The sequence below is a fragment of the Talpa occidentalis genome, unplaced genomic scaffold, assembly GCF_014898055.3.
Source record: "Talpa occidentalis isolate TD23 unplaced genomic scaffold, MPIMG_talOcc4v2.1 talOcc4.12, whole genome shotgun sequence".
NCBI classification, from domain to species: Eukaryota; Metazoa; Chordata; class Mammalia; order Eulipotyphla; family Talpidae; genus Talpa; species Talpa occidentalis.
Genome location: NW_023601212.1, coordinates 46340212 through 46367534, shown reverse-complemented (window position 1 = coordinate 46367534; position 27323 = coordinate 46340212). Strand labels below are relative to the sequence as shown.

The window sequence follows — 27323 nt, the reverse complement described above, 5'->3', positions numbered from 1 at the left end:
CCTGCTTTCTATACTTTTAAACCCTTGCACACAGTGGGTCCCAGGGCTCAGGGTGTTTTTTGCCTGGCTTTCTCAGAATCTTGGTATCCTTTCAAGTGTCACATGATCTCCAAGCATCTTCTGAGCCACGCCCTCCCCCCCAGGATGCCCCCTCAGAAGCATCTGGGGAAGGGGATGCCTTTACCCCAGATCCTCTCCTCAGAGAGGAGGCCATAGAAGCCAGCAGAGGGCAGAGGGCAGGGCCTGCAAGCCTCGGGAGCCCAGCCACGTGCCCTGGTGTCCAGGGTGTCCTGTTCTGGGCCTAGGGCAGGACGGGAGATAAGACTGGGTCACTGGACCTAAGGGACTCCAAGGTGAAAGGTCACAGTAAAGGGTTTTTCCAGCCTGTTAAACGTTAATAGGCCCAGAGCCAGCAGCTCAGCTTCTCCTGCCCTGGGCGACCTGGGGTATATAAAGTTTGCTTAATAAATGCTAGCTGCTGGAGCCCAGAGTGGGCAGAGAGGTTAGTGGTGACAGTTGGGAAGCTCCAAGGAACTTGGAAGAAAACATCTGCGGTCCAGCCGGCTGCCTGACCAAGCCCTTTCAGTAAAGCACAGAGAGAAAAGGAAATTAAAGGGAAAGAGGAGCAGCGATGACATTCCTGGCGCCTCTAGCCATGCCGGGCTGGTGGGCGCCCTGCCCCCAGAGGCCTGAAATCCAGGCTAGGGGCCCCCTGACCTCTCGCCCCGCAGGTCGCAGATCACAACATCCCTTCCCCCTGGAGAATCCCAGTACCAGGTGTTAGCCCAAGCGGAGAAAGGGTGGGGTGGAGGTCGGACGTAGCGACTTTCTGGAAGAGGAAGCAAACACAATCCATCAAGCAACTGTGCAAAGAAATGCCCTAGGGTGCGTGCGTGTATTGCGCAGGGGCGTGCCCCCCCGGGGGCACTGGTCCCCCATTAATGCTTCTGCCGGGAATGCGGGGGGGGGTGGTGGCGAGGGGCACCTCGAGGGCGGTCGAGCGACGCAACGTCCAAGGCCGGGGGTGGAGGGGCGGGCCTGGGAGAGACATCTTGGCTAGGCTGCGGAAGGGCAGAGGGCAGCGGCGGCACTGGCTTTCGCCGCCGCCCAGCAGGGGTTAAGGCAAGAGCCGAGAGAGGCCAGGGGGTTGGTGGGGAAGGAGAGGGAGGGGAAAGGGGAGGGTCAGGTCGAGCGGCCCCGCGCTCCGCCCTCGCCCCTCCCGCCAGCCCGGGCGCCCGGCGCCGCGCACGGCCACCCATGCCCTTATAAGGGTGGCCGTCGCCGGGGCAACGAGCGCCCGCCCCCAGCCCGCGGCGCGCGCCCCTGCCCCCGCCCCCGCCCCCCGCCCGCCCCGCGAATGGAACGTTGTGTGTCAAACCGGCCGCAGCGCGAGGCCGGCGCGCGGGGTCGGCGGCGGCGGCGAGAGCGAGGCTCGGGCCCAGGCGCAGGCCCAGGCCGGGCGGGTGCGGCCGCAGCGGGGGCGGCAGCTCGGGAAGCGCCGGCCCGCGGCCCTGCAGGCCCGGAGCGGCCGCCTGGGGCCCCAGGGCCCCAGGGGGCGCGGCGACCGGCCCCGGCGCACGCCCGCCGCCCCTCCCCCTCGCTGCGGGCGGCCGCGCAACTTGCGGCCAAACTTTCCCCCCGGCCTCCCGAGCGCGGATGGCGGCCCGCTAAGTTGGCCGCATATCCTGGCCGTGCGGCCGCCAGGCCAGAGGGCGCCCCCTGCGCAGCCTGGGCCGGGCCATGGCCAGCGCGCCCCCGCCAGGGCCCCAGGGCGGCGGGGTGCGAATCCCCGGGGCCCCAGGTCCGCGCCTCTAGCGCGCCCCTCTGGCCCCGGGCCTGGCCCCGCGCACGCGTGGGAAAGTTGGCCTGGAACCGGCCAGACCAGTTCCGCCTGGGCGCGCGGACCGGCCGCAGGAAGTTGCTGCAAAACTTTTTTTGGGGGTGCAGCCGGTGCCCCCCGCGCGCCTCGGCCGGATGCTCGCCGGGTAGGGTCCCCCGGGCGGAGAGGGGTGCCCGGAGGGAGGATCGCGGAGGGGGCGCCCCGGCCCCGCTGCCCTGGGGCTATGGCCATGGTGACCGGCGGCTGGGGCGGCCCCGGCGGCGGCGGCGATACGAACGGCGTGGACAAGGCGGGTGGCTACCCACGCGCGGCCGAGGAGGACTCGGCCTCACCCTCGGGCGCCGCCAGCGACGCTGAGCCGGGCGACGAGGAGCGACCTGGGCTGCAGGTGGACTGCGTGGTGTGCGGGGACAAGTCGAGTGGCAAGCACTACGGCGTCTTCACCTGTGAGGGCTGCAAGAGCTTCTTCAAGCGGAGCATCCGCCGCAACCTCAGCTACACCTGTCGGTGAGCCCCCCATCAGCTCACCGCGGTGGTGGACCCGCCCCGGCCTGGGCCGGGCCTCTGACCTGCTCGGTCACCTTGGGCTTGGCGCTGACCTTCCCTGGGCCTCCATTACCCCTCTGAGATAGGGGCACAGACCCTTGTCCATGTCTCTGTTGCATTCCTGGGGTCGTGTATACAGTCGGCGCTGTATCGATGCAGGTCCCCCCATCAGGTGGTCCCTTGCAGCTTCCGCCTCAGTTACTTGCTCTTTCCTCCCTTTTCTTTGGACTGGGGCCCCCACGGTGCGCTGAGAGGTTGGGGGTGCTGTCAGGGGTAGGACCCTAACTACAGGGCATTCCTTTTCTTGGGGATCTGGGCGCGCAGAGGGACCCGGAGGGAATCGAACGTGGAACTTGGACTGTGGCGCTTGCAGCGTCCAGGGGCCATTGTCTGCGGCCGCGCGGATCGATACGGCGCGCCCTTGGGGTCAAATATCACTTCCAAAGTCGCCCTGGCCACCGAGGAGATGCAGCGTTGTGGGCGAGGCTGGGGTGGCACAGGGTTTCCTCCTTCGCATAGGGGGTCCTTCTGGGGCAGCGAACTGGGTCTACCGCGCCGCCGCCCCCCACCCCAGCCCCCACCCCCGGGCTCATCCTGGGCCTTGGGTCACCGGAAACCGCAGCTGGAGGGACGGGAGGGCGGCTGGATTTGACCACACCTCGGCTGTTCCACTGGCTCCTGCATCCCCAGCCAGGGAGGGTGCAGACTTGGGGCTCTTGAGAACCCTCTGAAACTTCATAGCTCAGAGGAAGGTGGGGTGAATGTTTCCAAGAAGGAACCCTGGGCTGCCCTAGTTTGAATTCCCCATAGGCAGGGCGTGGCCTGGCTAGCTGCTCCGGTTGGTGTTAGGGCTCTAGGTCCCTAAGGAAGGCACTAGGGGTAGGTGTCCAGTGGGGGTGGGGAAGTAGGGAGTGTGTGTGCTTTCACACCACTCTTATGAGCAACCCTTTGCCCCTTTGATAAGCCCTACTCTGTGCCTCTCTCCCCGATATATGGTGAGTCCCGTTTTCCAGATGCATAAAACTGAGGCCCAAGGAAGTTGTGATACCTGCCCTGGGTCAGGCAGGGAGAGACCCTGCCCTAGTGTGGACTTAGCAAAGGGAACTATAGGATTGGGAAGCCAGGGTTAGGGTGTTCCCAGGAGAGCTGCTGATAGAGGGCTTGTTAGGTAGGTCACCAGTCAGGGTCCCACTTGAGGCTGAAGTTTGGCTGTAGGTCTGGGGTCTAAGCCTGTCTTGGGTGGCCATGTGCATGGGGCAGCTGGCTTACTCCATCCTCCCAGGCTAACTGGGCCACCAGACTTTGGCCTCATTCTTGCTACTGGAAGAATACCATCTGCTTTCTGGCCTTGTCTTTGGGGAGAGGCTCAGGTGGTTTGGGAATCCCCAGGGCATCCTGAGGACCTGGACAGGGAGCACCAAAATGGTGGAGGGGGATGTTGTTTGAGGCTGGGTGGTTCAGAACCTCTGTGCTGTGTGACCTGATGAAGTTATGGCACCTCACTGAGCCTCAGATGGATTCAGCAAAGTCCCCTCAGGGCCCAGGCTGGATGGCTTGATGTCAGTCCTCCAGAGGCCCCCAACTTCAAGCCCAGCCCTCTCCTAGTCTTTGGGAAACAACTGTGCCCCCAGCCTGTGGGGTTTGGGCTGGGCTAGAGGAAGGGATGGATCTGGGATCCCAGGAGGGCTTTCTGAGCATGGGTCAGGGTAGGCGGACCTTGAAAGTGAAGGGTTTGTCAGGTAAAGGGTCGCGTCGTTAGGTGAGACTGCCCAGATATGGAAGAAGTTAGAACTGCATGAACTTGAAATGCTGGACTGAGAGTGATGGGCAGCGATGGAGAGTGTCTGAGCAAGGTAAAGGGTGTGCTTTTTAGGTGGGATAACAGGTAGAACTTACTGTTTTCCCATCTAGGGGGACAGGAGGTCTGTTCTGACCCCGCAGCTGAGGAAGTTGAGGCAAAAGTTTCAGGGCCTCCCCTGAGGTCAAAGGACCCTGAGCCAGGCCCCCTTCTACCCCAGGCCTGACCGTTTCCACCCGGTTGCCCAGGACCCTCCCACTGCCTGCCCACCAGGCTTTGTTCTGGTTCTGCCTGAACTCTCTGAGCTAGCAGGGCCTCTTATTGGGGGCTCAGGCTGGGCAGGCAGCAGAGGCCTGGGCTCAGAGACTGTAAGATTGGGCACTCAGAAGTGACCCCCCAACCCCCGTCTCAACTCTTTTTTTTTTTAAAAAAGATTTATTTATGCATACAAGAGCTGGGTACAGGCCAGAAGTGGGGGGGGGGGTTGTGAGAGGATTCACCAGAGACAGAGTGGGGAACAGAATAGGCAGATCGACCGAAGTACACTGCTGAGGGGCGAGTCAGGGGAGGTCTGCTGCGTCATGTAGGTAGCTCCCTGGCCAGCAGGGAATCCAACTCATGCTGCAGAGGCTGCTGACAGCTTCATAGGTTGCATCTTAACCCCTTGCGCCACCAGGGAGGCCCCCCTCTCAACTCTTGTAAACCTGCCATTGGGACACCAAACTGGGGTGACATTCTGGCCCAATCCCCCAGACCCAGTGTCTCATAGAGCTCTCATCTGTCTGCCTATTTCCAGACCAGGAAACGATGTTCACTGGAGCAGTTGTTGTCCTGGAGTTGGGGCTAGGTGTCTGCAGTTGAGATGTGTTTGATTTTAAATGTCATTGAGTGTTTTACTCTGGTTAGTTTTGGGTACCCTCTTGGTGCACAGTGGGGGATACTGAACCTAGGGTTAAGAGAGCATCAGAGGGCCTCCCCAGTGGCGTAGCGGTTGAGGGCTGGGTTGCGAAGCTGCCTGCAGCCTCTGCAGCACCAGTTCGATCCCCGGCCACCGGGCGAGGGTCCCACATGGCACATAGACCTCTCCTGCCGCCCGCTGCTCCCCTCAGCAGTGTACTTCGTCAGTCTCCCTGTTCTGCTCCTCGCTCTGGCTCTGGTGAATTCTCTCACCCTCCCACGCTTCTGACTGTACCCAGTGCTTGTATAAATAAATAAATAAATCTTTAAGAGAGCATTAGAGGTTGCATTGCGGCAGGAGCCAAGGTACTGGGGACATTTGGAGAACAAAAACATTCCTCTTGGGGCTGACCATGAGCAGGGAGGTCACTGCCTCACAGGGCCAGGCCATCTCTGGAGAAGCCACAATGGTCCCAGAGTCACCCAGATGAAACCTCTCTGACTTAGAAGTTGGAATGTCTTCACTGAGGAAGGGACGTGGATGTGGGGTCTTGAAGTGCAGACAGGTATTCATTCACTCAGTACTGCAGACCATAACGAAGGGGCTCTATAGCTCTATAACCCCATAGAGAACGGGCCTCAGCCTGGCCAGCCCCTAGTTCGTTAGTCAACTCATGAAGCCTAGCTGTCTTTCCAAGTTCCTTCATTGCTCTCACATTTCCTTCTCTCGGAACAAAGACCCTAATGTGACTTTTAGCCCAATAAAATGAAACTGTTTAGGCCTTTTGTACCCTCTGCCTGGAATTGTCTCTCTGTTCACTTGGGAAACTTCTGTTCATTCTTCGAAACCCAGCTTTGCCACAGATTACTGTTTACCCCTCACCATCCACTCCATCTGTCTTTTCTGTTCTGCAGAACTGCAGGCTCAGCCCCTGTGCCCTCTTGGGGGGTATCTCCCCAGCCCAGGGCACTGGTGTTTCACAGGTGCAACCTCCAAAGGTAGCTCACAGAAAGCAGGACGTGGAGGTCACAGTGACCTGCCACAGTGACCTCTGTTCACTCAGGTCCAACCGTGACTGCCAGATCGACCAGCATCACCGGAACCAGTGCCAATACTGCCGTCTCAAGAAGTGCTTCCGGGTGGGCATGAGGAAGGAGGGTGAGTGCCTTCTGGGGTGGGGCAGGCTCAGGGGAGAAGCCAACGCCCAGCCTGGCGCCTGTTAACCTTATTACCACTGATCCTGAGATCCCTGGGGCTTCTGTCTGGCCTTGGACTGGAAGAATCCAATTATCTGTGACCACCTGGTGGCTTTGGTGGAGCTGGGGATGCAAGAGATGCCCCACTCGGTCAGTCCCATGATATACCTGTTCTTGGGTGCCCTGGCCACTCCTTCTAGGTTCCACTGGACTCAGACGTAGGTTCCCTGGTCCTGACACCTCAGTGACCTGCAGCACTCCCCCCGACCCTACCCCACCCTGCATCCCCTAGCCTGGCCACTGCTCTCTGAACAAGGATGTATTTTTCTATTTGATTTGTTTTCCCTCCAACCTCCACCCTCTGCTTTGTGTTTGCCCAAGGCAGGAACTTGCACTATTAAGGCAAAGGGCAGCTTACCCTTAGCCTGACCCCGGGTATTGGAAGCCAGAGAGAGGCCCAGCCTCTTGTCTCTGCCCCAGGGACTTGGGTGGAACGTGCTGAGCACCCTTAGAATTCAAGTGGTATCCAAAGACTTGCACACAGAGCCTGGGGGCTTGGGAGCAGAATTTGGCCTGTTGGATAAGAATCCTCATGCTTAACTCCCTGGCCTGGCTGGCAGTTCTGGCATGTAGCCCGAGTTTTCCCTGCTCTATAAAGTTGATTCTTCTCTTCCGGGCCCCCATGGAAGAAGCTGGGAAAGGCTGCTCCCAGTCTTCCTCTTAAAACCACCTAGCTGCTCATTTTTGGTTCTTTTAAGTTTAGGGGTGACTCTCCCGCACCCCAACCTAGATTTTGCCTCCACTAGTCCATCTGACCTAAACACCTGAAGCATTTCAATTTAGGGCTCCAGATTCCCAAAGCCTTAGGGGATAATAATGGCAGCCCATGCTCCCAGCACAGTCAGATGTCAGGGCTGTTCTGTCTGCCTGGAGTTCTCTTCCCCCAGATACCTGCATGGATTCCTCTCTTACCTCCTTTAAGGTTTGCTCCAATGACGCCTCCTCAGAGAAGTCTTGCTTTCCCTCCTCTTCCCACCTTCATCATCCCCCTTTATTTTGTACCATCTACTTCGAACAATAATTTACTTGTTCCCCACCAGAATATATGTTCCCCAGGGGCAGGTGGGTTTTTTTTTTTCCCTTTTCTCTATATGTTTTCTGACTTAGGTGCTTTCTGAGTTATCTCCAAGGCTTACACCAAGATCTAAAAAACAGAAGGTGCTCAATAAATGTTTATTGGCTTATTATGTCCATATAGCCCTTGCTCGGTAGCAAGTGCTGTACTAAGCAAGTTAGATAGGTTTTCATTTATTTTGGTGACAAGTGTCATCATTGCACTATTATTATCTGTTTCCTATGAATTAGGAAACAGTTGGAGAGTAGTGGCATTGTGGTTGGGACTTGAACCCCTAATCAGGGATGAATGAGGAGGAGGAGCTGGGGAAGGGGTTCCCAGGAAGGAAGCCCAGCAAGTGCAAAGGCCCTGAGGTAGAACATGGCTGGATTGTGGAGGAGTGGTGGGTGTTGTTTGGAACTGAGTGAGCCAAGTGGGGAAAGAAAATGCACTTCGTGCCCCTGGGCCTAGGACCCGGGGATTACAGCTGAAATTCACTCAGGCTTCATCCAGCCACACTTATTTGACATCTCATCCTGAGACTTAGAAATCATACCCTATCCCCACCTGCATCCCCCTGCTCCCTGGTGGCTTACCAGGAGTTTATGGAGTTGACTGTTGGGACAGGGGATACCAAAATCTCATTAATTTGTCATTAAAGCTCATTAATTTGTCTGTCTGGCACCCAGCCCAGATTACCCTTTCACCCCACTCACCCTGACAGGCTGAGCGGCATACTGCTACCCTTTCTTTTTGCTTTAGGGATAGGCAGGGTGGGGGCCCCAAGCCCTAGAAAGGTGCCCCATCCTTGGCCCATCTCAGCTCTTGGACCCCCATAATTGGGGATCAAGCCTCCAGGGCTGGTGGGCAGAACTCCTGGAATCCAGCGTGAGGGGGTGGCTGGACAAGGGCTTAGGCTGGAGGGCACAGGGCAGGGCAAGATGGCGCCTGCAGGCCTCTGGCCCCTGGCTAAACCAACAAACTGTGTGCCCAAGGTGGGGGATGCTGGTCCCAGAAGACCTGAGTTGGGAGGGCTGAGTGACCCTCTGCTGACTTTCTCCTGCCTTATTCTTCTCCCCCAACCCCTTGACTCTCTTCTGGTACCACCTTCCTCTCATTTCTGCCCTCCCTCTGCCTGCCACTCCACTTCCCCCTCTGGTCTCTCCATGCCCCTTAATCTTCTCCTGTGCCCATTTTCATTATTCCCCTCCCCTACTTCCTGTACCTCTCCCTCCTCTTGATCCCTGTTTTCTCCATCTCCTGACCCCCCACTCCTTTCCCCTCCCCATCTCCTGACCCCTACATGCCTCTCTCCTCCCCATTTTCCTTACCTCCCAACCACTTCTCCCCTCTCCTCAACTACTGTCCTTCCTCCATCTCCTGCTGGGAGCCCCCCCCCTTCCCTTCTGTCTTTATTTCTCTCTTCCTTGTAGCGGTGCAGCGAGGCCGCATCCCGCACTCACTGCCTGGAGCTGTGGCTGCTTCCTCCGGCAGCCCCCCTGGCACGGCACTGGCGGCAGCGGCAGGAGGAGACCTTTTTCCCGGGCAGCCAGTGTCGGAGCTGATCGCGCAGCTGCTGCGTGCGGAGCCCTACCCTGCAGCTGCTGGGCGTTTCGGCGCGGGCGCAACGGGCGCAGTTCTGGGCATCGACAACGTGTGCGAACTGGCGGCGCGACTGCTCTTCAGCACCGTGGAGTGGGCTCGCCATGCTCCCTTCTTTCCCGACCTGCCTGTGGCTGACCAGGTGGCGCTGCTGCGCCTCAGCTGGAGCGAGCTCTTCGTGCTGAACGCGGCGCAGGCAGCTCTGCCCCTGCACACGGCGCCACTGCTGGCAGCTGCTGGGCTGCATGCAGCGCCCATGGCAGCTGAGCGAGCCGTGGCCTTCATGGACCAGGTCCGCGCCTTCCAGGAGCAGGTGGACAAGCTGGGCCGCCTGCAGGTGGACTCTGCTGAGTATGGCTGCCTCAAGGCCATCGCACTCTTCACGCCTGGTGAGGGGCCTTGAGCCTTTGGGAGGTCCGTGACCTCTATAACCCCCAACTCCCTGACCCAAGGCCAGCCAGACCTGTGGCCCTGCACACAGAGTGCCAGCGGAGGAGGCTGTGCAAGCTTGTGACACCCTGAATACTATTAAGCCCTCTGACCCTACGGGTATCCTGACCCCTGGCCCCTCCAAACCCTGACTGTAGTGATACCATGATGTTCCCACTCCTGATTCACAGACCCCCCCCCAAAAAAAGCTCTGACCCAAGCCATACCCTGATACTCTTGCTCTCTGAGCCCCCATGCTCCTAAATCTCTGACCCTTTGGTTAGCATGCTCTTCCTGCTTATTGAGTGCCCTGTGGGGGGCTGCCAGGTAGGGGTGCCCTGATGCTTGTGGCACCCAGCCCTCTGACTCAGGGACTACCCCAGTGCAGCCTCCCTGGTAGTGAAGTCATTCTAGATAGTACAGGGACTTAGGTTGGCAACTTCCCCAGTGGGGGGTGGGAGGGCTGCCTAAATACCACCCTTGCCATTATAGCCCTACAGCAGCCACATTCCAGTGACTGGTGGCAGGGATGGCCCTGCCTCTGGACAGATCTCCCTATCCCAAATTGGGCAGGTTCCTTTGCCCACTGTAAAGCTTCAGCCCCTGGTAGTTGTCTGTTGAGGCCAGGGAGGGAGGCCACAATCCCAGACCACTCTGTGGGTGGCTTTCATTGGGAAAACATGGTTTTGCCTTACCTCCATTCCTGGGACCACTCTGCCCCCTATTTTCATCGCTTCCCATCTAGGTGCTGTCACATTTCCTTATACCCCAGGCTCCTCTGGGCTGTCTGAATACTCCCTCTGGTATCCTGGTACCTTCCTCCCCAAGTGCCCTTACCAGCCTTCCCCTTGGGCTTTATTGGAACTTGTCTCTCTGCCACAGGCCCATCTGGGGGCCCTTTACACCCTTGACTTATCACTGTACCCCGTGCTGTTCTCCACAGACAAGGCCACCTCAGTATCTCTTGAGAACCAACACTGCCTTAGATACCCCCGCTTGTGCTCAGACCCCCATCTCCCATACCCACAGTCTTTGAGTGGTGCTTGAGTCACCACTGGGGCCCTGCATCCTCCTGTCATCTCCCACCCGTCTGACCTTGCCCTTGTTGCCCTCAGATGCTTGCGGCCTTTCAGACCCAGCGCATGTGGAGAGTCTGCAGGAGAAGGCACAGGTGGCACTCACCGAGTATGTGCGGGCCCAGTACCCATCTCAGCCCCAGCGCTTTGGGCGCCTGCTGCTGCGGCTGCCAGCCCTGCGAGCTGTGCCTGCCTCCCTCATCTCCCAGCTGTTCTTCATGCGCCTGGTTGGCAAGACACCCATTGAGACGCTGATCCGAGACATGCTGCTGTCGGGGAGTACCTTCAACTGGCCCTATGGTTCAGGCCAGTGACCTCAAAGGACATAGATGTTGGGGCCTCCAGAGGGCCTCCCGCAAGCCGAGGACCCCCCCCCCCAGACTCCTATTTTTTAAAGACTGTGAAATGTTTGTCTTTTCTGTTTTTTAAATGATCATGAAACCAAAAAGACTGATTGTCCAGGCTGCAGCTGAGTCCTCCCTAGAACCTCTGGTTGAGATGGGGGACAGGAATGGAGAGTCCAATCCCAGACATCCTTGTCCCTCAGTGCCCCAAGCATGAACTCTTGGGATGGTGGTGTTGGCTTCCCTGACTTGATGAACAAAGTAAGTCCTGGCATCTGGACTGAGGGGGAGCCACAGCTGGGCAGCCAGGCAGGCTAAGCGTGTGCCACACTGATCACCTGGACATGTAATCCACGTTGGACACTACATGATGAACGAATCAAGGCCAATAATAAAAATGTTTCCTATCTGCACAGCCTCCCTTGTTATCTTCTTGAGGGCTGGATGAAAGTGAGGGCACCCTACCATTGGTACTCATTCCCAGAACTTTGGAATACCCACAACCTACCAACAGTCCTACATGCTGTTTTTGTTGGATAGTTTGATGTGGAGATGGGACTGGGGGCAAGGTGGGGGCCTCAAGTCAGCCAGAGAGTCCACAGGAGTTGAGATCAGTAGATGGCTTATAGTCAAGGCTCTGGTCTACGAGAGTATGCCTCGTAGATTCACACATATTCTGTATTAAACTGTTCTCTTTAGTCAGCCCTGAATCATGGTACCTGTGCCCTATTATCTTTGGAAGAAACAAATGGGGCTAGCTCTGCCTCATGATCTCAGTCTAGACAGAGCTTTCCATTCCCTTGGCCACAGATATTAGGCATATGGTCTAGATATCATCAATGAGCTTGATGGCAGTATCTGGAACCAGAAGGATATAATCAATGCAAAGCAAAACAGCCTCAAGAGAAAGACCAATTTTCCAGGATGCCATCAGAGCCCCTGGATCAAGCCATACCTGAAATCCTGGGGTGTTTCAGTCTGAGCCCAGACTTCCCTTTTTCTTGCCAAATCAGCTTGAATTTGGTTTCTTCTCACATGTAACCAAAAAAAATATTTCTGAGGGCCTCCCTGGTGGCACAAAGGGTTAAGACAACCTATGAAGCTATCTGCAGCCACTGCAGCATGAGTTCGAACCCCGGCCAGGGAACTACCCACATGGCACAGCAGACCTCTCCTGCCTCGCCTGTTGCTCCCCTCAGCAGTGTGTCTCAGTCAGTCTGCCTGTTCTGCTCCCCACTCTGTCTCTGGTGAATCCTCACACCCCCATACCTCTGGCCTGTACCCCAGTTCTTGTATACATACATCTTTAAAAAATAAATCTATTTCTGAGATTGGCATTTGGGAGATGCATACCTATAGAATAAACTTTGATATGTGAACTTAACTGAGTTGATGTGCGGTGATTCAGGGCACTAGGGTCCCTGACATCCTAGCCTCAGAGTCTTGTGGCCTACCTCTGTAGTGGGGAAAGGCACTTACAGGTTGTCTGGGCTGTGGCTCTAAGGGGGTGGGTAGAAAAGGCCTGGATGGTGTGCAGTACCTCTTAGTCTTGACAAGTCTTGCCAGGTATAGACAAGCTCTCCATCAAAGATATTCCCTTGAGGGCCTCCCTGGTGGTGCAGGAGGTTAGGCACCACACTATGAAGCAATCCGCAGCCTCTGTAGCATGAGTTCAATCCCTGGCCGGCCAGAGAGCAACCCACATGGCGCAGCAGACCTCTCCTGTCTTGCCTGCTGCTCCCCTCAGCAGTGTGTTTCGGTTAGTCTGCCTGTTCTGTTCCCCACTCTGTCTCTGGTGGATCCTCTCACCCCCTGCATCTCTGGCCTGTACCCAGCTCTTGTATGCATAAATAAATCAATCTTTAAAAAAAAAAAAAAGATACTCCCTTGAAAGCAGTGAGAGAACTTGGGTCTCACTCTGCAGGGTGGGCCAGAACATGTTCTTAGAGTCTCAGTCCTCCAAATGCTCCTTTAGCACCCAGCCTCCATCATGTCAATCTCAGAAAAGACCTGGGAAGATGGGAATGAGGCCATCTCCTATGAAGTGAATGAAGATCTTGAGACTGCCCTGCTCCCAGAAGGGGGCCGAGATGGGAGTGGGATGGGAAGGGTATTGGGCTTCCATTGGAAGCTGGACTGGCTTCTGTCCCGGGTCAGTATCTTTAGAGCTGTCTTGTGGATAAGTATGTATGTCCACACCAGTCAGGCTGGACAAAAACACCCCATTTCTTGTGTTTGCAGGACATCTTAGGACTGAATGAAACCACTGCCATCTCTCCTGTAGTCGTCTCCAGGTCAAAACCCTGGCTTGACTGCTGAACTACTCCAATGAAACCCTACCCATGTGGTCCTTCCTGCAAAAGCCATCTTGAGCCTCCCTGGATGTTCAGATTCTGCTATCCAACCCTCAGTTACTGCTCTATCATGCTGGGTTGTTTTCCCTGAAGACAAGAGCTCCTGAGCACCAATGCTGTAACTTGTTATCCATATCCCAAGTGGCCAGCGCTGGCTTTCCTGCCTGCAGTAGCAACCCTGATGCTCCCTTCCTTTGGGTTCCCTGGGAGGCCAACACATAGAAGGCAGCTACTGGGCCACCCTCACGTGGCTCCACAGGGAGACTTAACCTGCCAATACCCCTTCCCCCTTCCCCAGAGTCCGACACAGGGTGGATACCAGGGGATTCTCCCCCATAGTTAGACCAATGAACTATGCTCACATAGTGCCTGGTGTCAGCGCTGTTCAGCATCAATGAAGTACCCAGGGATAAGTGGGCCCATTTATCTGGATTGGCATCAGGGCCTCCAGCAAGGCTCCTAGTCAGGTAATCCCCAGCACTCCCACCTCCCTCCTCCCCAACATCCCTGCAGCCAAGTTGTCAAGATGTGGCTCCTTGAGCAAGACTCTAGGGTCCTTAGCCCATGCTGCCTCCATTACAGGACATGTGGAAACTCTTGGCCCCAGGGAGATCCCCTACTCCAAGTCTGGTCAGGTCAGTCCCTCAACTTCCGTCTGGAGGAACGTATGAGGCTCTTGACGGAGAGGCTGAAGTAGAGGGAACACCCTAAACAGACCAGGGTTCACAATTTGCCTGGAGACCACGGACAAGTCCTTTTCTTGAAAATTTGATATTTCCCCTCTGGAAAAATGGAAGAACAAGGGCCTCCCTGGTGGTGCAGGGGTTAAAGACAAGTGCCATCAAGCTATTGCCAGCCACTGCAGCATGAATTAGATTCCAGGGCTCTCAGGGAGCTGACCCACATGGCGCAGCAGACCTCTCCTGTCTCGCCCGCTGCTCCCCTCAGCAGTGTATTACAGTAGATCGGCCTGTTCTGCTCCCCACTCTGTCTCTGGTGAATCCTCTCATCCCCTGCACCTCTGGCCTATACCCCAGTTCTTGTATGCTTAAATAAATCTTTAAAAAAAATTTTAAAAAAGGAAGAACAATTTCTAGGTAACAGCTGAGTGGCACCAGAAGTGTTAAGTAGATACACATAGTTGTATTTAATAAATGTTAATTCCACTGAGATGGAGAGTGGGGACCTGATTTCCAGGGATGATAGGGTGAGTCTAGGGTCCCCATGGGGTCAAGGCTAGAGGTCCTGGAGTAGGTTCTGGGAAGGCTTCTTGGAGGAGAAGGCATCAGAGTGCAGTCTCAAAGGTCTCTGCAGTCAGAGAAAGCTGCCCAGGCGGGGTGAACAGCAAGTGCTAAGGCTGGGAGGCAGGAAAAGAAGCAAGCACAGGGTGGGACCCCCACCTGGTGTGTCCCAATGCTGCCTGCCAGGATGCTCAGAAGTACACTGATCCCTCACTGTCTTCTTGGTTGTCAAATTTCTGGATCTGCATCTTGAGGTGCCTCAGTTTGCTCTTCAGGTAGCAGCAGCGAGCCTGCTTGTCCAGGAAGCTGGGGTCCTGGGCAGGGAGAGCTAGGAAAGTCCTTTCGGTAGTTTGGCCTTCAGCCCTCAAGCTGCTCACCCCTTTGCCTTTTCCTTCTGAACCTGTTTTCTCTCAGCTTTCTTTCCATGAAACTGGGCACAAGTCCCAGTTCTGAGGGAGTGTCAGGGGTTTGAAGGCTGTGAGATTCAGAAGGCATAACTCACCATCTGCTTCTTTTCAAACTCCCTCCAGACCCGAGAAGTGAACTGGGCCTCTTTCTGCAAGGGAAGGAGGAAGAAGGGGCTCAGGGAGTGCTAGACCCAAGGGCAGATGGGGGAACTGAGGCTCTGAGAGACAAAGTAACTGGGATAGGCAGGGCCTCAAGGGTTGACCTTGGCCAACATGCTAGGGTGCCCACCCAGCCTGGAAGAGGATGAGACCTATGCCTGTGATCTGGACTGAACAGGTGTCTGGGAGGTCAGGGTTGGGCCATCCAAGAGGGCCTGGAGCTGGGTTTTCTGCCTTGCTCCTGACCTGGCTTTGGGGTGGGGGCAGGGAGTCCAGCAGTGCACCCAACTGCCGCAGCTTTGCCTGTGCAGAGCCCACTTCCCGCTGGAGCTCCAAGAACTCTGTGTACTGGTCCCGGAATACCGCAGCATATCCTCTTCGTTCCCTCACATTGCTCACAGGTGGGTACTTACTGCAGATTTGAGGGGGTGGGAAGTCAGAGTGAGAATCTAAAGGACCTTTCCCTCAGTGTAATTTGCTTTTATTTGCTCATGCCGTGTTCCCTGCCCCAATGCCCTTGCTCTCTTTTTCACCATTTAGTAAACTTCTATTCATTTGGCAAAAACTCCAGTGCCCCTTTTCTACTTCCCAGTCCTTAGGCATCAGGAATGACATGGAGGACACTAACAGCTCATAGTCAGGCACTGAGTGGGGCCTAGGCGTAGGTCCTCCAGGGATGGTGACAGTAGGTTTCCTGGTGTTCAGGAGAGCCCTGGTGGGCAACTCATCTTCAAACACAATCCTCTTGGGTCTTGTTCTTTGTTCATCTTCAAATACAATCCTCTTGGGTCTTGTTCTTGGCTGGGGCTGGCATAGAGGACGGTGGGTGCTGGTTTCCGTGCCTCGAGACACCATTTGCTGCAGAATCCGAGGAAATCACGGCTTGGAGTTATCGAGGGTGTGAGAAGCCGAGGTCATTCGAACTGGGGGTACTGGGTCTGCCTAAGCTAGGCTTGGGAAACTCTCCTTCCGGTTAGACTCACCGGGGGCCCAGGGCCAGGCGGGTGGTTCTGCGGGTGACCCCGGAGGCCGCGGGTCTCGGGGGGTTCCCGGGAGGGCATCCGCCCCGGGGAGGAGCCGTTCGGGCGTCCCCGGGCCGATGGCCGCGTCCTGCGGGCGGTGTCGCAGCCCGCGCGTGGCGGGGGCGGTCGGCGGGAAGCCTGCGAACATGGTAGGAGGACGCGCCTGGGGCCGGGCACTGCAGGAGGGCGCGCGAGGAGGTGGGCCCCGCGGCAGCCAACTCTCCCGCCGCGGGCGCCGACTTCAGCCTGGTGGCCGTCAGCACAGGCTCACGCGATTGGCCATCAAGGTACCCCAGACCCTGCCCCCAAGGCTGCGGACCCCGGAAGGGAGCTACGCCAATGGTGACGTCAGCACGCATCGCGGGGCTTGCTCCCGTTAAACCCCGCGCTACGGGCCGCGCCCGGCGGGGCGAGACAAACCGACGGGGGCCGCCCCGAGAAGCCCTCCGGCACCTGCGCCCCAGCTGCGCGCCGCACGAACCGCTTTCGCCCGGGGTTACCTGTCCCAGCGTCCGGAGCTCAGAGTCTGGTTCGTTCCCGGAGAGGCGCCTGCGTCCCGCTGTGCGCTAACTGCAGGCGGAACCTACAGGCGGGGTAGCTCCGCTGGGAGAGGCGGGGTCTGGCGGCACCCACGGGGCTGCGGCGGGGGCGGGGCCTGAGCGTCCCGGAAGTGGTCCCTCGCCCAGGACGTGCCGGCTCAGGCTGAGGGAGGCGGGGGTCAGCTGCGTGTCTGGAGCCCCTCTCACCCCGAAAAACCGAGTGGTTTGTGGGGGACTTATCTCTTTACTCACCAGTTAATTTTTTTTACACAGTATCTTATTCAGATACCTGTCTGATCACGCTTGGTCCCAGAACACTCAATAAACCAAATAGAATCAGATGTAAAAGATAGGTCTTCAAACGTTATAGCTAATGGCACGCTTGCCTATGAGCTCGCCGACGTAAAACCACATCCACACCTCAGTGGCCACCAAGACTTACGCAGCGCTTCCTTAATGGAGCTGTTTGAAGCTACCAGTTTTAGCACTATTGTTTTTTCAAGTTCTGAATAGCTGTAGGGATCTCAACGGGTTGGAAGAGCCAACTCAACCTTGTGCCAAAATGTGGCCAGTGGAGGCTTCGAGTAACTCGCAGCAGCGTTTACGAGAACCGCGGTCTTCTCAGCGAGGTTGTGCACATATGGCTATTCTGAGGCTGGAAAGTTAGTGACCCTAATCTGCCGGTTGAACGTCAACCTCTCCACTCCCTCCATTTATATATATATATAAAAGTATTTATTGGGCCTTCCTGGTGGCGCAAGAGGTTAAGACGCAGCCTGTGAAGCTGTCCGCAGCCACTGCAGCACGAGTTCGATTCCCTGGCCGTCCAGGGAGCAACCCACATGGCGCAGCAGACCGCTCCCGTCTCGCCCCCTCCTCTCCTCAGCAGTGCACTGTCGATCTGCCTGTTCTGTTCCCCACACTGCCTCTTTTGAATCCTCTCACCCCCACACCTCTGTCCTGTATCCCAGCTCTTGTATGCATAAATAAATAAATCTTAAAAAAAAAAAAAAGACTCAGCACTATGAAGTAATCTGCACCCACTGCAGCACAGAATTCGATCCCCAGCCAGGGAGGTGACCCACATAGAGTAGCAGACCTCTCCGGTCTCGCCTGCTGTTCCCCTCAGCAGTGTATTTCAGTACATCTGCCTGTTCTGTTCCCCACTCTGTATCTGGTGAATCCTCTCACCCCCACACTTCTGGCCTGTACCCCAGTTCTTGTATGCATAAATAAATAAATCTTTAAAATAATTTAAAAAATACTGATTGATTTATTTACTTATACAAGCACTGGGTACAGTCAGAAATGCGTGAGGGTGAGAGGATTCACCAGAGTCACAGCAGGGAACAGACAGGCAGAGTGATGAAATACGCTGCAGAGGGGAGCAGCCGGCAGCAGGAGAGGTCTGCGTGCCATGTGGGATCCTCTCCGGCGGCTGGGAATCGAACCGGCACTGCAGAGGCTGCGGGCAGCTTTGCAGCCCAGCACTCAACTGCTGCACCACCAGGGGAGGCCCTTTAAAATAATTTTTTAAAAAAGAAGTATTTATTTAAATAAGTAAGAGACAGGTTTGGAAAGTTAAAATAATGGAAAAGACACATGAGACAAAAATGAATTTCTGGGCCTCCCTGGTAGCCCAAGGGGTTAAGAGGCAGCTCTTGAAGCTATCTGCAGCCACTGCAACAGGAGTTCACTCCCTGGCCAGGGAGCTGACCCACATGGCACAGCAGACCTCTCCTGTCTCCCACTGCTCCCCTCAGCGTGTATTTTCAGTACATCTGCCTGTTCTGTTCTCCACTCTGTCTCTGGTAAATCCTCTCACCCCCTGCACCTCTGGCCTATATCCCAGTTCTTGTATAAATAAATCTTTTAAAAAATGAATTTCTTACCCACCCTGTTCTGGGACCAAAGGGAGCAGTTAATTGTGTCTCCTGGGGAAATTGACAAACAAGCAAAAATATATTCCTCACTACAGACAATACCGCAAAAATTATTCACGTGCAAATTTCTTTGGTTACCTGTGGGAGGATTGCCTGTCAGGTCAATTCCTAGAAGTGTCTTTCCCTAGGGAAAGGGAACTTGTGGTGGTTTAAAATTTGGGAGGATGTTCTCACGTTGTTCAGGTCGCACCATTGATGCTTATACAGACAGTGAGAGAATTGCTGGTTTTCTTACAATTTTGTCAGCCCTGGTGTTATCTTGGATTCCCTCAAGAGTATTTTTAAAGTTTTATAAATCTCACTGCATTTAGTAACTGAAAAAGTTTAGAATTTACTTGCATTTCTTTTATTGTTGATTTCCTGTATAACTAAGTAGTGTTTCATTTCGGTTGTTTTAAATGGGACCTACCAGTACATTTAGCAGGTTTTTTTTTTTTCATACAGAAGGTGAATTTAGGGGCCTCCCTGGTGGCACAAGGGTTTAAGTGTTAGCATTATGAAGCTATCTGCAGTCAGTGCAGCACAAGTTCGATCCCCGGCTAGGGAGGTGACCCACATGGCGCAGCAGACCTCTCCTGACTTGCCTGCTGTGCCCCTCAGCAGTGTATTTCAGTCAGTCTCTCTGTTCTATTCCCCACTGTCTCTGGTAAATCCTCTGACCCACCCCCGTGCCTCTGGCCTGTACTTCAGTTCTTGTATGCATAAATAAATCTTTAAAAAAAAAAGATAAAATAAAGCACAAAGGGGCCTTCCTGTTGGCACAGGGGTTAAAGCGTTGGCACTGTCAGACTATCATCAGGCACTGCAGCATAAGTCTGATGCCCAGCCAGAGAGCTAACCCACATGGTGCAGCAGACCTCTCCTGAATTGCCCGCTACTCCCCTCAGCAGTGTATTTCAGTAGGTCTTCCTGTTCTGCTCCCCATTCTGTCTCTAGTGAATCCTCTCACCACCCTCTCCCCAAGCCCCGCACCTCTGGACTACACCCCAGTTCTTGTATGCATAAATGGTTAGATCTTTTTCTTTCTTTCTTTCTTTCTTTCTCTCTCTCTCTCTCTCTCTCTCTCTCTCTCTCTCTCTCTCTCTCTCTCTCTCTCTCTCTCTTTCTCTCTCTCTCTCTCTCTCTCTCTCTCTCTCTCTTTCTTTCTTTCTTTTTAAAGATTTATTTATTTATTTATACAAGCACTGGGTACAGTCTGAAGCGCGGGAGGGTGAGAGGATTCACCAGAGCCAGAGCGTGGAACAGAACAGGCAGACTGACGAAGCACACTGCTGAGGGGAGCAGTGGGCGCGCAGGAGAGGTCTGTCGCGCCATGTGGGACCCTCACTGGCAGCCGGGGATAGAACCGGTGCTGCAGAGGCTGCGGGCAGCTTTGCAGCCCAGCGCTCTACCACTGCGCCACCAGTGGAGGCCCAAGAAAACAACATTGTTTAAAAAAAAAAAAGGCACTAAGGAAAATGATAGTATAAAGAGATGCGAGATGGGAAATAAGCAGTGTGACAGCTCTAGTCTTAAGAGGGTGATGAGCCAGCTCTGGGAGCTGGAGGAGGTTGCTGCCCGTGTTATAGTAGATAGCTACATGTCATCAGGCATTGAGGATTTTGGAACCACCATTGTATATATGGTCCCCTTGTCGATCAAAATATTATGTGGCACATTGAACCTCTGCATCTCAGGTGTGAGACTCATGATCTATTATTTTTCTTTAAAGATTTATTTATACAAGAACTGGGGTACAGGCCAGAGAGGATTCACCAGAGACAGAGTGGGGACAGAACAGTCAGACTGACTGAAACACACTGCTGAGGGGAGCAGCGGGCGAGTCAGGAGAGGTCTGCTGTGCCATGTGGATTACTCATTGGCAGGCTGGGAATCTAACTCGTGCTGCAGTGGCTGCAGATAGCTTCAGAGGTTGCGTCTTAACCCCTTGTGCCACCAGGGAGGCCCTCATGATCTATTATTAAAAAGTTGCCACCAGAGCTTTAAGAAGCTCTGCCTTGTGGTTTTGCACTCATGGTAGTGGGGATCCATGTGACTCCACCTTGAATATCCCTGTAATGCCCGCTCGTGGTCCTATTGAGTCTGGGAGCATCACCCTGAACTTCCTGGTTCACCTTCCTCACAGGCTTTGCCCCCAATTTCTGGAGAAGGGGTGAATAGAGCCTGAAACCCACCATTCTCCTGCAACTCCCACCTCATGGCCCCTTCAAGGGTCCTAACAAAGATACCCTATTCTTATCGGAAGTGATAAGACTATGACATAGGCAGGGTGGCCCCTCCACAGACCCTTGCTTATTAGTTATATGACTTTGTGAGCCTTTGTAGTGTCCCAACAGTTCAGGCTACTGCTGTGGTTGGGCTGAGCCCTGTCCAAGTCACCACCTTCAAGAAAGGTCCAATGCCAATGCCCCCTCTTCCAGGCTGACTTGCAGATACAGCCTCACTCTTCCCCCATGTCCAGATGTCACCCTGGCCTTACCAGGCGCCAACTCTATTAGACTGGGAGCTCTTGGAGCCTGGCCTTGTCTGGTGAAGGGGAGGTATAGGGGGAAATGGGAGGTTGCTGAATTATTTCCTCCACTATCCTGACCTTTTCCCCTTCTGCTCATGTACTCTCTGTGGCTCTCAGGAACCTCCAAATACTCTCCCATCTTGCCACCCACCCCAGAGAGCACCCCGGACAGGGGTGGAGGGCAGACAGAGAACAGACAATGTAGGTTGGATCAGGCCTTTATTTGAGTTTGGGCATGATGCGGATGAAAAGGATCATGCTGATGAAGATGAAACAGACAATAATGAGCATGGCCCAGAGCAGCCAGTTGACTGACTTCTGTGTGTGCTGCTCCAGCCGCTCTGATTCTGTCTTCAGCTTCTCCAGGTTCTGGTCAGCCATCTTGAGTGAGTGAGAAAGGGTCTGTGGGTGAGGCAGAGGATGTGTCAATAGGACTGGGGCCAAGTATTGTCTCTCCCTTCCACCCTGGAGCAAGTTTGCTCCTCTTGCCCTTGGTGCTTTTTCCTCTGTGGGAAATGCCATTTTTTTTCCTTCTACCAAACTTCTGTTCATCCAGCTAAGCCCCACCTACAGTGTTCCTTTGCCTTCTATAGCAGAGGCTGCAGAGTTCCCACAGCCCTCATACCTGATTGTCCATCTTGATGACACTCTGGGCAGCCAGAGTGTTGGTCTTGAGGCTCCGGGCCAAGCCTAGCATCTCTTCTGCCAGCTTCTCTTGGAGGTCCTGGTGTCTTTGCAGGACAAGGTCTAGCTCGGCTGCCGACTGCTTCTCATTCTCTGGTCTGGGCCCTGACACCCCACTGACCCCACACATGGATAGATGGAAAGGCATAAGATGGGTTGGGAGAAGGGAAGAGATTGACATGTTTCAAAGAAACCCCAAGGTTATGGCTCTAGCTACTGCCCTGCTTGGGGCTCCCCTTCTTTGCATTAGTTTCTAGGAACAGCACACCTGGAAGTGGCTTTGGATTATTGGTTTAGATCCCCGTGGTGGTGCCTTTGTGGCCCATGGTTTGTCCAGCCTCCCTGCTCCCAAAACTACCCAAAGGTGCGATATACTCACATTCTTTTCCTCATATCCAGTTTGGGCTCTGGAAGCAAAAGAAGCCAGGTGGGAGGAGAGAATTGGTATTCTGTTCTCCAGCTTCCTGACCATTGCCTGTGAGCTGTCTGCTGCCTATGCTGTTCCCCATCTTTTCTACTTTCCCAGCAGGTTCCTGATCATGCTGCAAAGTTCTAGCTCAAAGGCCCTTTCTTCTAGGAAGTCTTCCCCATGTCCATTTTGGTTCCTCCAAGCCCCAGGTCTTCTCTTTCACCTAGCCTTGGTCCTGTGGGCCGGGAATGTCCCACTGTATTCTTCTGGAGACCACCTGCTCTGCTCCCCTTCCTACCCCTCACCACACCCCCAGGTATAACTTGGTGATGCTCCCAGGAACACTCTCCTTGTGCTGCAGAAGACCCCTATGGGAGCCAGGTGAAGCATGAAAGATGTGGGGTAGCAAGGATACAGGTCTTGTCCCAGGCAGATGGGCCTTGAGTCCTATTCTACTCAGGGTAACTCACCTCTTTCAGAGTCCTGTGGGGAAAAAGGGACAGGCATGAAGCCACCCACCATTGTCATGGCCCCAAATCTGTCCTTTTTATCTTCAGAAACTCCCCACCGATCCAGAGTCAGGGCCCTGAGCAATTCCCATAAATGACTTCTTCTTCTTCTTTTTTTTTTTTTTTAAGATTTATTTATTTTTGCATGCAAGAACTAGGGTATAGGTCAGAGGTGCGGGGAATAGGGGTGTGTGAGAGGATTCACCAGAGACAGAGTAGGGAGCAGAACAGGCAGACTGACTGAAATACACTGCTGAGGGGAACAGCGGGCGAAGCATGAGCGGTCTGCTGCACCATGTGGGTAGCTCCCTGGCTGGCCTGGGATCAAACTCATACTGCAGAGGCTGTGGATAGCTTCAGTGCTGTGCTTAACCCCTGCACCACCAGGGAGGCCCCATACATGACTTCTGAACTTCAGTTTCCTCATCTGTAAACTGGTAACAACAGGGCCTCTCTGGCGGCTCAAGGAGTTAAGACACAGCACAATGAAGCTATCTGCAGCCACTGCAGCATGAGTTTGATCCCCACTCAGGGAGGTGACTCACATAGCGGGGCAGACCTTTCTGACTAGCCCGCTGCTCCCCTCAGCAGTGTATTTCAGTCAATCTGCCGATTCTGTTCCCCACTCTGTCTCTGGTGAATCCTCTCACCCCCCCACACCTCTGGCCCGCACCCCAGTTCTTGTATGCATAAATAAAAATAAATCTTTAAAAGAAACCAATAACTGGTAACAACAGTTCATCTTTCAAAGGGTTTAGAAAGGCACTTGTCATCCTGTTTTACAGATTGAAAGAAACAAAAACAAATAAACCACCCAAACACTGTGGCTAGGCAGGAGCCAAACCTTGCTGTGGGCCAACTTTGGAGTTTAATCAAACATGTGACATTTTTGCCTTGAAACAAACTCCTATTTATCTAGCAGAACCTTGGTCACAATGTCCCTCTGTTGGGAAGCCTTGTCTGATGGCCCAGAGCAGAAGCTATTGAGGCTCCTAGGGCCCATGCACCTGACTATTTGTTGTTCTGGTTGCCCCAGGCACTGAACTCCTGTTCCTGACAGAAGGGCTCTCAGGGACCAGGAAGGGGGCCCTACCGTGCCTAGCAGCTCACTCCGCATTTCGCTGGTGTACCGTGCCCGTGACTGCAGATGTACCGTCTTGGTGGCAGGCACCCGCTCCCTGGCTGTAGTTGGCATGCGTCCAGGGGCCAAGAACTGGTTGGCTAATGCCTTCTCTGAAGAGGTGGTCTGCAGAAGAAAGAAAGGTCACCAGAAGCAGTTTTCTCCATCCAGGTGAGAGTGTTAAGGGTGCCCCTGCTCACCAGCTTCTCTGCCTGCAGCATCCCCTTCAGAAAATCCACCTTGCGGGAATATTCATTGATCACCTCTGAGGCTGGTTTACTGCAAAGTGAGAAAAGGAAAAAGAACACCTGTTTCCAGTTCAGGCAAGGATCCCAGCAGGGACTGGCGCCCAGGGCATCCTCTAACAGAACTTGTCCCACTGCTTTTCAACCCGGATTTGAACCCTCTGCGGGTGCCAGTACTCACCTGGCCTGGGCTTTCAGGGCCTGCAGCATGTCCTCGAGGGCCCCCACATACTGGGGAGGGAAAGTGGGGTGTTAGCTGGGCCCTCCCTCACTCTTTCCTGCTCAAAGAGGTCAGAGCCTATGAGGGGCGGGGTCGAAGCCTATGAAGGGCGGGGCTGGAAACCGTGAGGAGCCAAGCGCCAAGTAGGCGGAACTCGCAGGGCGGGGCGGGGCCCCAGGGGCGGGGCGGAGCTGCAGGTGGACGTGGGGGAGCTAACAGGAAAGGGCGTGGCGAAAGTGGAAGGTGGGACGAGGGAGCAGGGCCTGATGATTGTACATTCAGATCATTGTCTCCCGAGACTCGAACTCTACGCGACAGCGCGGGATCACCTTACCTTCTCTAGACGCCATTCGTCTGGGTCCCGCTTCTGGGCTGCCATAGCCTCGCAGCGGCACAGCAGTCGGACCAGGTTCAGCTCCAGTCTCGACGCTGTCATCACCGCCCGGCAACACACCGCTCCTTCCGCCGGCGCCATGTTCAGGGAGGGCGGAAGTGCTTTCATTTGGCTTCCTTCCGGGTGCACACTCCCTCCCATTCCTTCGCCTTCCCATATTTGTTTGGGGCGGAAGTAGCATCTTGTTTCTAGACGGGGCGCCGTCGCGTCCATATTTACTTAGAGATGTATCTCTTGCTTTTCGTCGTGAGCATCTTAACCCCTTTGGGCCTCCCCGGTGGTGCAGCGGTTGAGCGCTCGGTTGCGAAGCTGCCCGCAGCCTTTGCAGCGCCGGTTCATCCCCGGCCGCCGGGCGAGGGTCCCACATGGCGCGCAGACCTCTCCTGCCGCCCGCTGCTCCCCTCAGCAGTGTACTTCGGTCCTTCTGCCTGCTCTGCTCCCCGCTCTGGCTCCGGTGAATTCTCTCACCCTCCCGCGCTTCTGACTGTACCCAGTGCTTGTATAAATAAATAAAATAAATCTTAAAAAAAAAAAAGTACTGCTCTTTTGGTGTCGGACCCACGTGCAGTGCGTCCTCTGCTTATTCTTTACTTTCTGCTCAAAATAACTTCCCCACTCCACCTCTGTCAGGGTTCTTCGCACACCGAGCTCTCCTGCATCCAGGCAGCGTTATTTTGCTTTCTCCTGGTGGAGAGGCCCTGGCCTGGGTCTTGTGAATCCAAGGCTTAGGAGCCCATCCAAACTTATGTCACCACGCCGCTAAACACAACTTTCCCCAAACACATTGAAAGGTATTTTTCTAAAGTATATTGAAACTTAGAGTTTGACAAATTCTTGGTACTCAGGAAGGAATGTGCTGGGTCATAATGAATTGTGTAAGTCACGGTCACCAGGTCAGGCCGCCATATGTTCCACTTCTAGATAATAACAGCGCTTCTTGGGCTTGTTTTTCAAGTTAACCTTTAACAAAATGAAAAAATGGTTCTCAGAGTGTCAAAGAAAAGAATGGGTCCCAAGACTTCTTGAAACTAAATCTAACTAAATCAAAGAAATGTGTGAAATGACCAAGATTGCCAGATGAGCCTTGCATGCCCTGCCCCTTCTCCCAGCCCTTTTTGAGTCCTCTGTTTGCTTCCCTGTGAGAGACTTCTTTGTCTCTTCTAGAGCATGAACGTGCTCTGCTCCCTATTTTTATATTTATTTTTTAATTTTATTTATACAAGGGCTGGGGTACAGGCCAGAGATGCAGGAGGGTGAGAGGATTCCCCAGAGACAGAGCAGGGAGCAGAATAGGCAGAAGGACTGAAATACACTGCTGAGGGGAGCAGCAGGAGAGATTGGAGAGATCTGCCACCATGTGGGATTCTCGCTGCCTGGCCGGATCGAACCTGCGCTGCAGAGGCTGCGGACAGCTTCACAGCGCTGCGCTCAGCCCCCTGAGACACCAGGGAGGCCCCCTTTCTATTTTTTTAAAAGATTTATTTATTTATGCATACAAGAGCTTGGGTGTAGGCCAGAGGTGCAGGGGGTTAGAGGATTCACCAGAGATATAGTGGGGAGCAGAACAGGCAGATCTACTGAAATAAACTGCTGAGAGGAGCAGTGGGCAAGACAGGAGAGGTCTGCTGCATTATGTGGGTCGCCTCCAGGCCAGGGCTGCTGATAGCTTCATAGTGCTGAGACTTAACCCCTTATACCACCAGGGAGGCCCTCTTCTCCCTTTCATAATCAATGAATGAAATTTACATTATGTTTTCTTTCTTTTTTTAAAGATTTATTTATTTTTTATTTATTTTTTTTTTAAATTAGTTTTTTTTTTTTTTAAAGATTTATTTATTTATACAAGCACTGGGCACAGTCAGAAGCGCCGGAGGGTGAGAGAATTCACCAGAGCCAGAGTGGGGAGCAGAGCAGGCAGAAGGACCGAAGTACACTGCTGAGGGGAGCAGCGGGCGGCAGGAGAGGTCTGCGCACCATGTGGGACCCTCTTCCGGTGGCCGGGGAGCAGCCGGGGATCGAACTGGTGCTGCAGAGGCCGCGCGCAGCTTCGCAGCCCAGCGCTCAATGGCTGCGCCACCGGGGAGGCCCAAGATTTATTTATTTATACATACAAGAACTGGGGTACAGGCCAGAGGTGAGGAGGTGGGGGTGTGTGTGAGAGGATTCACCAGAAAAAGAGTGGGGAACAGAACAGGAAGACTGAAATACACTGCTGAGGGGAGCAGAGGGCAAGATAGGAGAGGTCTACTGCGCCATGTGAGTAGCTTCCTGGCCAGCCAGGAATAGAACTCATGCTGTAGTGGCTCTCCTCACTGAATGTGACTTTCCCAGGAACTCTCTGCTCCCCCATTTTTCTGGATCAATAAACAAATACCCCCAGGAAGCCTGCCACCTTGGTTGTAGGAATATGTTTGCATGAAATTCCAATGGCAGGCTTACTGGAGGACTTAGATGGAGTCTCCTGACAAGGGGCACAACCATTCCCAAACCTGTGCTCCACGTGGCTGATTATATCACCTCTCTACTGGCCCCCAAGCTAATGTGAAAAAATAATTGCATGCAAACACCTCTTAGGCACTTTTTATTTCACATGGTTTGTGGGGTGCCCCTCATCCCAGACATGTCTGGGTGGGCTGAGCCTGAGAGAGGGGATCCCCACTCTGGAACCTTTCCATTATCCGTAGCAAAGTCCAATGATGAGCTTTGTTTTAGTGCCGTCTCC

General features: G+C 54.5%; 3 protein-coding genes and 1 pseudogene across 3 annotated transcripts; 1 reads left to right on the top strand and 3 right to left on the bottom strand.

Moving 5' to 3' along the window:
- The first annotated feature begins 1801 nt into the window (after positions 1-1801).
- NR2F6 (nuclear receptor subfamily 2 group F member 6) lies at positions 1802-12223 on the top strand. The gene is made up of 4 exons (XM_037506119.2): positions 1802-2347; positions 6146-6240; positions 8826-9383; positions 10539-12223. Exons 1-4 carry the CDS (start codon positions 2064-2066, stop codon positions 10811-10813), a joined length of 1212 nt encoding a protein of 403 aa, XP_037362016.1. The 5' UTR covers positions 1802-2063; the 3' UTR covers positions 10814-12223.
- Positions 10858-16589, bottom strand: OCEL1 (occludin/ELL domain containing 1; the record flags this gene model as incomplete). The annotated part of the gene is made up of 6 exons (XM_037507971.2): positions 10858-14752; positions 14941-14994; positions 15251-15416; positions 15633-15862; positions 15988-16164; positions 16527-16589. Coding segments are annotated over 6 exons (813 nt in total), but the record flags the coding sequence as incomplete, so codon positions are not given.
- Positions 16590-16922: 333 nt separating this feature from the next.
- LOC119242227 (ATP synthase subunit g, mitochondrial-like) lies at positions 16923-19353 on the bottom strand (annotated as a pseudogene).
- A 1847-nt stretch (positions 19354-21200) lies between these two features.
- USE1 (unconventional SNARE in the ER 1) lies at positions 21201-24714 on the bottom strand. The gene is made up of 8 exons (XM_037506118.2): positions 24542-24714; positions 24169-24218; positions 23943-24021; positions 23716-23868; positions 22584-22596; positions 22084-22111; positions 21646-21820; positions 21201-21422 (listed from the first exon to the last, which is right to left on the bottom strand). The coding sequence occupies exons 1-8, from the start codon at positions 24707-24709 to the stop codon at positions 21240-21242; spliced, it is 849 nt and encodes a 282-aa protein (XP_037362015.1). The 5' UTR covers positions 24710-24714; the 3' UTR covers positions 21201-21239.
- Positions 24715-27323: the final 2609 nt, after the last annotated feature.

Coding starts and splice junctions, on each gene's coding strand:
- NR2F6 (XM_037506119.2), top strand. CDS start 2,064: ATGGCCATGGTGACCGGCGGCTGGGGCGGCCCCGGCGGCGGCGGCGAT. Junction 6,241..8,825: donor GGTGGGCATGAGGAAGGAGG/GTGAGTGCCTTC, acceptor TCTTCCTTGTAG/CGGTGCAGCGAGGCCGCATC. Junction 9,384..10,538: donor CATCGCACTCTTCACGCCTG/GTGAGGGGCCTT, acceptor TGTTGCCCTCAG/ATGCTTGCGGCCTTTCAGAC.
- USE1 (XM_037506118.2), bottom strand. CDS start 24,709: ATGAAAGCACTTCCGCCCTCCCTGAACATGGCGCCGGCGGAAGGAGCG. Junction 24,022..24,168: donor GCCCTGAAAGCCCAGGCCAG/GTGAGTACTGGC, acceptor CTCACTTTGCAG/TAAACCAGCCTCAGAGGTGA. Junction 21,423..21,645: donor TCATCAAGATGGACAATCAG/GTATGAGGGCTG, acceptor CCTCACCCACAG/ACCCTTTCTCACTCACTCAA.